The 9,699-nt window shown below is 42.5% G+C and overlaps 1 protein-coding gene across 2 annotated transcripts; it reads right to left on the bottom strand.

The window, feature by feature from the left end:
- Window positions 1-357: 357 nt before the first annotated feature.
- On the bottom strand, window positions 358-7,919 carry LARP6 (La ribonucleoprotein 6, translational regulator). 2 transcript variants are annotated; one of them, XM_061999702.1, is made up of 3 exons: window positions 7,620-7,919; window positions 3,497-3,689; window positions 358-2,396 (listed from the first exon to the last, which is right to left on the bottom strand). In XM_061999702.1, the coding sequence occupies exons 1-3, from the start codon at window positions 7,859-7,861 to the stop codon at window positions 1,326-1,328; spliced, it is 1,506 nt and encodes a 501-aa protein (XP_061855686.1). In that variant the 5' UTR covers window positions 7,862-7,919; the 3' UTR covers window positions 358-1,325. The 2 variants fall into 2 exon arrangements, with proteins under 2 accessions (XP_061855686.1, XP_061855687.1); XM_061999703.1 differs by lacking the exon at window positions 7,620-7,919 and adding an exon at window positions 6,213-6,463.
- Between the last annotated feature and the right edge of the window lie 1,780 nt (window positions 7,920-9,699).

Here is a 9,699-nt window from a genome sequence, read left to right as displayed (position 1 = left end):
GCTATTTTTCAAGACTATAACTTTTGTAAGTAGAACTGCAGAGGCTGCTTCTTTGGCTTCAGGATTATAGTTAATTTAAGTGCTTCTTTCTTAGCCTGCTTGCTAAATTCAGAGTTAATACTGACATAACCATTATTTATTGTATTTATAATATTGTGTAAAAAATGACTGACATACAGTCACAGTGAAGCATCGTGACTGGAGTAACCATCAGTAACAGGGCAGAGAGCCTTTTCCTTCAGTGCAGTGGCAATTCTTAGTAACTATTTCTAGGATTTCATGTCGTGTGAGGTGAGGTTCAAGTATCTGTTCAGGTGCAACCCAACTTATTTTTAAAGTAATCAAAGTAGGTTTGGACAGAGTTAATATTTTCATTTATTTCCATCTTACAACACTTACAGAACTGTCTCCAATGCTCAAAGTCTGTATTCACATCACATGAAAATACACATTTTGGTCCATTTTGGTTAGTATTGTCTTTGGTGATGTGTGCGAGCAGAGAGCTGCTGCTCACAGTAGTGTTAAGTTTCTCAGAGCTCCTTTTGAAACAAACACAGAAGTCTTCAAAACCTCTACTCCTTATGATTAGGCTGGTAAGGTATCACACCTTATCATAACACAGCTGCTCAACTGTTAAGTATTTACATGCTGCTCTTCAGGATCATAGCTTTGTGAATAATGTGGTTTCGTGTATTATTTATATGCCTGGTTCAGTATTTAGTATTTCAGACTAAGACATTAAACATAATACTAGTACTGCTGGTAAGGGCACTGCATCGGGTAAGTGTGTAAGGTGATTAAGAGAGTGATGCATCTCCAATGAGAGGCCCAGTGAGCTGGGGCTGTTCAGACTGGGGAAGAGAAAGCTTAGGGAGTGGATCTCATTGTTGATAGGAAGGAGCAGAGCAAATGGAGCTAGGCCCCTCTCAGTGATACCCAGGAACTGGAGCACAAACTCAAACATGGGAGATTCCACCTGAATAAGGTGGAATAAGGCAACACTTTTTACTATGTGGGTGGTGGAACATGGGAAGACATTGCCCAGACAGGTTGGGGAATCTCTGTCCTTGCAGATAGTTGAAACCCTAAGCAACCTGCTTCAGTGGACCCTGCTTGAGCAAAGGAGGTGGACTGGACACTCTCCAGAGATGCCTCTCAACCACAATTATTCTGTGATTCTGCAAAATGAATATACAAATTATAAAGTCTTTATAGGAATACAAAATCCTTTAAATACTGACTCGGTCACTCAAGTGACAGTTTTTCACCAGGCTTGAGCAAAAGCAGGTGACTGAGTTGTGAGATTGTTTTTAAAGAATAATGTATTAGTTCTTCATAGCCTTCCTTCTTTCATGTCCATTGTGGAATCCTTTAGTACCATCAGGACCTTTAGGCAGCCGCAGTACCCCAACAGGTAGACCATCTGCATTTTGTATTTTCCGAGCCAACATGGGGCTACTGACAGGACTCTTGTCTTCTGCTACAGTTTGAGCTTTTCTTCTCTGTACCCAGGGGCTACCAGAGGGAGTGATGCTGCTATCTGAGGAGTAATCTGTACATTTCTGGGGAATTTCAGGGCTGGTGCTTAGGTTCAGCTTGCTGTCTTCAGCCAGCGGAGACTTTTTGGTTACTTTTCTTAGTGAAGATGGACTGTTCCAAGGACTTGTTCTGGGTGACACATTAGGACTCAAATGGTTGTTTGGGTGAATGACGGGGCTCAAGTTACTCATAGAATTTGTTGCAGTACTTCTGCGTCTTGACAATGGTGACGTAGGGTTACTCTCTGGGTCAGAAGAGCTATTTGCTGAAGATTCATCACCAACAAACTGAAGTTCCTCAACTCTCTTATTAAGGGACCTAGCCTTCTTCAGACTCCTGCTGGTGTCTTCATCACAGTTCTTGTCTTTGGGAACTTTTTTCTTTGGAGGTTTCATGCCTATTAGGACAGCTTTCATGCCGGTCTCTTTCTTTTCAGCACACATGAAGTCATGAGCACGTACAGCAGCATCTACTTCTTCAAATTCTATAATTGCACATTCTTGAGTTCCCAGTTGGGTGTACCGATTGCTGACCCTCCTGATATCGGGTGGTAGATCCCTGCCAGGCTTTACAATGCGAACTGATGAAATCACACCAAAAGTTACAAAGGCTTTGAGGAGATGCTCCATTATCTTTTCTTGCATGCATCCATTTTCTTGATGTTTGTTGAGAGCCTGCAGCTCAGAAATCATGTGGATATCATACACCAGTAACATCCTGGTAGGGAGGTTTTCACTTGGAAACACTGGAACTGGAGTGTTTCTTCTGACCTTTCTGTTATCATCATTGAGCTCAAGAGTGTTTGAGTACTTCAGTGCATAGGCTGTGGTTCTCCAGTCACGGGTAAGGTGTTTCACCTTGAGGACAGACACAGGTTAAGAAGTGCAACTGATAAAACTCACACAAATTATAGAAAGTGTAAGGCAAGGTTCCAGTCTATAAATGAAAACCTGGGTTTAAGTCTCGTGTAGCAGACTTGCGTGAAAAAATTAAACAGCTTTTCTGCCATAATGGGCATCAGTGAGCTCCTGTAGAGGTCATGTCCTGTTGAATCTGCTAAAAATAGGAACTGACACTAAATCTCAAACTGAAAATCATTACTTGATCTTCAAGCCTGCTCAAGTGAAGTTTGTTCATTCCATACCTAAGTCTGAACCATGACCAAAATGCATATTCTGTGGAGTTTGTTTTGTTACATTTGCCAAACAAGTAGTTTTGTTAAGTTTAGGACTTTATTTTACTCAGTTTTCCTTCCTCAAATATCTCAGTTAAAAAAGCCACAAACTTTTCAATTTATAAGAACTGCTGTTAAGAGTTTTATCTGTTATCAGTATTATCTGTTTGAAGTGGTGTGAAGAAACTGGGAGTGCCTTAACTTCTAGACTGAGTACCTCTGCAAAACTACCAGATTTAGAATGTTGACAAAGTATTTCTAATGTAATTTTGGAAATGAGTGACACATGTATTTACTAGTTCCTAATGTGAGGAAAAAAAAAAAAGGAGAAAAGCCACTTCACCTTTAAGTGACTTCTTCAGTTATCAGATACTTTCTACTCTTAATTTTTTGGATCTCCGTACATTTGCAAAGGTCAGATGCACCATCCCTTCCGGGAGACAGGAAAGTAACTTTACTAGGATTACTTGGCTACTCATGAGTAGCTGATCTAGAACTGAATTTTATCCAGTGTCTCATGTACTATGCCCTACTTGCTCCCAGAAGGATAATTTAAAAGCTTAAAAAAAAAAGCTTATGATTCACTTAGACAGTCATGTACAAGTTTAGCAATTAAAGTTCTGGAATGAGAACGAAACTAACCACTCTGAGAAGAGCAGCAGATAAAGAGGAAGACTGTAAAACCACCTCCATAAAATAAGTTATTTTCATCTCGTATCTCCTAATGTTCTTAGATTCATCAGGCTTACACAAGGCACTTCAAGTCTTAAAAAGTTAGCCTACCTTCTTAAAAGAAGTGAGGAGTTTAACACTGACATAGCCCATCTTATTTCTTCTCACATGCTTTAGAAGGAAGGCATCTTTCTCGAGGTTTTCATCTGAGAAGTAATACTCAATCTGTGCTATTAACTTCTGGATCAGGTCATTTTCTGGTGGCTTCCAGTTCAGGTCAGAGTCATCATCATTTTCCCCACCACTGGAAAACAGTGAAATAGTTGTATTTACTAAGAGATCTTCATCTTCTACATTAGTGGATTCACATCATCTTTCAAAATGAAAAGGGGCACAACCATAACACTGATTCCAACTTAGTTCACGCGTAGGCACCAAACAGGTACCACCCTATCCAACTGAGGCAAGAGGGCAGCTCAGAGCATCAAGCTGTGCAGTCAACTCTAGGGAAGACAAGTTCCTGAGCTCATTCCAAATGGTGATCTTGGTGTAGAACAATGAGACATACACACTGCAAAAACATCTTAAAAACACACTGCAAACTCAAATCCTACACCAAAATGTGAAATGCAGATGCACAGGCACTTGGTGCTATACCAGGTTCCTCCAGTGACAGTGTTTTATTTTTCTCTATGAAGCTATTAAGCATAGTGTTGGCATTTGTGCTGCACAAGTAGTGTTTCATACCAGTGAATTTATATTCCAACTTGATGCAACCATGATTTCTCAAGCCTCATTAATACTTACAAATATTTATCTCATTAACATTTACAGATATCTAAATGGTGGGTGTCAGAAGGTTGGGGCATCCCTTTGTGGTATCTAGTGGCAGAACAAGGGGTAATGGGATGAAGCTGGAACACAAAAAGTTCACCCACGGACTACAGCCATAGATGTTGCTCTAACAACCATAATGGCCAAGTCTATCTTAAGCCAGAGGCATTTTTTAAAGCTGTTAGCAGTCTTAGTTTTGATGTGAGACCATCATGAAAGTCTCTGTTAAAAAAGTAAAAATGAAATCATCCACTAAGCTCCCAAGACCCTACAAATCAGATAGTGTTATTGTCTCTTAAGTACCGGAAAAAGAAAAAAGGAGCTGCAGGTTTTCCTAAAATTATATTAAATGTCTTTTGCAGAACTTGTGAAATCATTAAACAGGTATGACAGGGTATCACTAGAGTCATCTGAGGGCAGGTTGGCAGGGAGGATGCAAGCTACTGAATCTTCTTGCCTGTCAGCAGGTTTGTCCTGGGGATGAACTGGACATTATGATCTTAAGGCTGACTGAGGTGCTGCCTATGTCTGGGCAGGTCCTTATTTTGCCTGTGAAGGCAAGAGGTCAGTGGCTCTGCACAGGGCACACGTTCCCAGCATGACAAGTCACAGCAGCTCTCTGGAATCTGGCTTCTTGAGGCTAATGATTTATGGACTTATCATGCTTCTTCTGATGATAGGATAATACATCAGATATACACAGATATCCAATCCTAGAAGGCTCCTGTTAAAGTGTCCCTAGCAACCTAATGGAGTACATCTCAAAGAAAGGACTAGAATGAGAAAAAGAATATATTTTACAATATAGGTCTCATTTCACCTCTCTAAATTAAGTACTGGTCAGAGTCTGAACTATACTCCATTCCGTATTTGGCAGACACCTAGCTTTTACAAAACCTTTAGGGCTTTTCCAGCACTAAGCACTGTACAGAAATTCCACCTACAGCAAATGCAGAAATTTGTAGCTCGCTCCATATTAATTCATAATAATGATCAACTGATATTACCTCTAGGGTATCAACTCTACTACAAAGATAGTTGATAAATCAATGTCAGTCAACATGGACAAAAAAAAAAGCCTTGTAGCTATTCACAACTTCTATTTAGTTATTTCTTTACTCAAAGTTTTGTGACAGATGTGCTTGTCAAAACAAGATAGACTGAAAAACAACCTTTTAACATGGTGACTCATCTGGCTATTAGTCACACAAGAAACTAAACACGTATCTGCCCAGAGAATAGACTTTGGGTTTTACATATCAGAACTTGCAAACAATATATTAAATTTGGACAAGTTTTTACTGAGTCTCAAAAGTAATAAGGCACTGTGTTAATAAGCAGTGTGTGATAATATAATTTGCAGCATAAAGTTGAAGTTCCAATGGTATGTATGATCAATCAAAGGCAGTGCAAGTCAGGTAACAAAAACTAGTGGATACAATACTGGATGCCTACTAACGGGACCTGTGCCTGCAGCAATCATTACATTTCATTTTGTGTTCTGAGACATGATATTTTAGACTGATGACATCACAAAAACATTCACATTTCAGGCTCAGAATCTTCCTCTCTAACTCCATCCAATACAAACTTAAGTTGAGCAAGAATAGCTTTACTGCATACACAAGAGAACTACCTGTCTGTTATAAATAACGATTTTTTTTCTGAACCACCTAGCAGCTAAATGGCTGAGGACTGAATGTCACAAATACTTGGGATATCTCCCAAAGACCTGTGGTATTTTGACCATGAGAAAATAGTTTTCATTTCTTAAGTTATAAAACCTAGATATTGAGGGGGAAAAAAAAAAAATCTCAGTTGTCTGGTAGCTTAGCTGGAGAGTCTAATGGCTCCTTGCCAGCAGTTTTAGACCATCTCTGACAATTTTCTTAATGTTTGGGTAAATTATTTCCTACCATAATTTGCATTCCAAAAGTAAATCCTTAGCTAAAGTTACATCTATATGGCAAAAGTATGTGTGAACTCCACTCACCTACTTCTGATGCAGAGCCTTTATAGTTTCTCTCCAGGGCAATACCTCTGGCCTTTACTGGATCAGGAAAAGGCCATTTACAAAAAGGCAACCTCCACAAGAACTGAATATACATCAGCACTGTCAGCAAACATTCTGAAGATAGCACCTACCGAAGACTTAAATAAGATTAAATAAGTGGCATTTAAGAGTTATGTGCTACAAAGCTTGAAAAAAAATAACACCTTTTTTCTAGTGTAGGCCAGGGCTAGAAGCTCTCACACAAGTAATGTCAAAGAAAAAAAAAGTAAAAAATACTCTGAATTTAAGAAATCAGTAACTGGTTTGCAACAGTTTAGATTGCTGTACACATTTGGTTTATAAAAATATAACTGTCACATATGATTGTGGAAAAACTAAGCAGACTTGGTTTAAACATTTTGTCTAGCATTGTGTCTAGCTATGCTCACCTCTTGGTTCTGCAATGTATACATAGCTGACAACTTTGGCAGCTGCAGAACACACTCCCTCCCCACTACCCCTCTGCAATTTAAATAGTGCACTGCAGTTTATTTTGAGTCAGTGCTGGGATACAAAGTTAAGAAAACTTATCAGAAATGGTCATCACACCGAATGTTTTATGCTACTGTGCCTAAATTTATTACTGCAGCTGCAGCTTTAGTACAAAAACCCAGATGAATTACAGCCTAGTGAGCTGTGTCCCTCTACAGTTTCTTTTTGGGACAAAAAGCCTCGATGTTCCTTTTATAAGTAAGGGATTCTGGTAGGTATCAAAGCAACTTTGGAAATCCGTAATAATTCCTGCAACTTATTGATAAATACAAACAAGACTAAGGGCATTATCAAACTAAAGTGTAGGGTAGATTATAAAGTGGTAGTTCCTTCTGCATTTTAAACTGGTCTTGATTTCGTATCTGGTGAACTTGTTTCTGAAGCTATAGGAAGGGTCTGTTTGTCCATTCCTTAATTCTATTAAATAAAATACGGTTTAAAATTAAAAAACAAATGGAGAAAAAAATCAAACCCAAACCAACCCCAAAACACAGTCACAACCACCTCCAAGGCAGTGTAATGATGTCATGTAAAAGGCAGTGAAACGGAGATGTCAGGGGTACCACGGCCCTTCTCGTTGTGGGGAAGTCACGTCCCGCTCCGCGCCCACGGTCCCGCCGCTCCCCCGAGGGGCACACACACACAGCCCGGGCGGAGGCCCCGCGGCTCCCACTGTCCTGCGGGACGGCTTCCCGCCTCTCCCACCCCGCCCCGCTGGCGTTGCATCAGCTGCGGTCGCACCGTTTGCGGGTGCCCGCGGCGGCCTCGCTCCGCACCCCGCGCAGCCCGGCCCGCAGCGGCGGCCGGGCCCTTCCCCGCCGCTGCCGCAGCCCGTCCCGCGCCCCACGGGCTCACCTGGAGCGGCCGCACCGTCCCGCGTCCTCCTCGCTGCAGCTGCCGCCGCCCCGCGCCGCCAGGCACGGCGGGCCGCCGCCCTCCTCTTCCTCCTCCTCCTCCTCGGGCCCCTCCGCGGCCGCCTGGACGGCTACTCGGATCTGCACGGGGCTGCTCTCCGCCGGCAGCTCCGGGCCGGCAGCCCCAGCTCCGGCCTCCACCGCCTCGGGGCCCTCAGAGGTGGCCGGCTGCTGCTGGGCCATGGCGCTGGGCGGCGGAGAGCGCTGGTCCGCCGCCTGGGCTCAGCCCGCCGCCCCCGCTCCCGCTCCCGCTCCCGCTCCCGCTCCCGCTCCCGCCCGCTGAGGCGGCGGCGCGAGGCGGGCGGCGCTCCCAGCCCCACTCCCCCGAGCGCGGCCCGGCAGCGGGGGGCTGTCCCTCCTCCCGCCGCGCGGCCCCGGTGCGCGGCCCCGCCGGGACGGCTGCGGGCCCCCGGCCAGGCGCACAGCTACGGTCACGGACGAATTGGGACTGCTTTTGGTTCAACAGAAAGCAACCGGCTCATCTCCGGGCACGTCCGGGCTTCTCACCTCCCCGTACAGTCGGCGCTGCGCTGCTGTCTCTCGACTACAGCGCTACGTTGTAAGGAATTCTGAAAGGTCACACGGGAGTAAATGTGGTCTTAAATGCCGAGGATGACATTTCGAAATAAGAAACCCGAATGAACAAGGACAGGATTGGATGTTAGTTATTCTTGTAGAGCGCTCCTCTATAATACATCACGGTACTTTAACAGAATGAAACCTCCGCCTCTTAAGAACTTATTAAAACTTTTTGAAACGCACATATTTATTTTGAACTCAATACTATCGCATTCTATTTCAGTGGACTGATTCAGCTGTTAACGTGAAATTAACATTCACATTTTGAGGATTAGAATCTGAAACATTTTGATTTACCCTGTAAATATTCTTCAGCCGGAAAACATCTTTATTTCAATACTATCTGAACACAAACTGCTAAATGCAGGTTGGATATTGAAGTCACCACTTCCTTTGTGGCATCCTTTTTTTTTTTCAGTCTGTCCAATTCTTCAGAGCTACACTCCTCTGCATTGCTTCAATGTTTTCTTCCTAAAATTTTGGATGGGCAAAGAGTGACACTGCACTCAGACTCCAGTTCACGTCACCGTGACAAAGAGTCCTCATGAGTCAGATTTGCTGGAACGAACACAAACTGAATGGAACTGCTGCTCTGTCTCAGTGGGTTTGGCTTATTTTTTAACATGCCTTAAGCAATGAAATATTTTATGACATACTCTTACATGCATCACTAACCAAATCTCTAGTTCTCTGCTAACTGAACAGCATTTTGTAGTAAGTCTTGGTAGGGCATAACGTTGGTATCAATTTCAGTGGGAGCAGAAATGTAAACACAAAATATTGATTCTAGAAGAGAGCATGTAGGGATTGTCTGATTTTGTACCTGAGATCATGGGAGTTGTTTGCCTTCCTAGGTAGGAACAAGGTCAGGACCAATATGAAGAAAGAACTATTTTGTGCTACAGCAAACTTCATTATGTTTGAGAGAGACATCTCAGTTTATCCTTCTGTTGAGGCTCAGCGAACATGATTTTATAGGGGAGGACACTAGACCAGGTTTTTTGCTTTATGGATGTCACGGCACAGAATTGGCTTTTGGCCTTGTCAAAGTTTAGCCTGTTTCTTTGAAGCACCTTACCATCATTATCACCTAGTCTGCTAGAAATATGATCATAATCTTGAATTAGTGTAGATGAATGAGAGAATTAGTGTAGACAGATGTAATTTTGATCACTATGTTGATTAGATCTCCATTGAAATTACCAGGCTAATGTTTTTGTGTTTGGTTTGTTTGTTTTGTTTTTGTTTTTTAATCTAGCTATAAATGCTACTAGCAGAGATTAAGTAGTATTTGTAAACATGGAAGAACTTAAAACTAAATTAATAATATAGGCAAGTCCCTTAGAGAGGAGCCCATGTCTTGGCTGAGCTTCTGAGACCCAGTTAGGGTAATTAATGCCATGAACTTCAATTGTGCAAAACGATCACAGAATTCTCCCGGC

The sequence above is a fragment of the Colius striatus genome, chromosome 7 (assembly GCF_028858725.1).
Source record: "Colius striatus isolate bColStr4 chromosome 7, bColStr4.1.hap1, whole genome shotgun sequence".
Taxonomy (NCBI): domain Eukaryota; kingdom Metazoa; phylum Chordata; class Aves; order Coliiformes; family Coliidae; genus Colius; species Colius striatus.
Note: the sequence above shows the minus strand (reverse complement) of the source record. Positions and strands in the feature narration are given on the sequence as shown.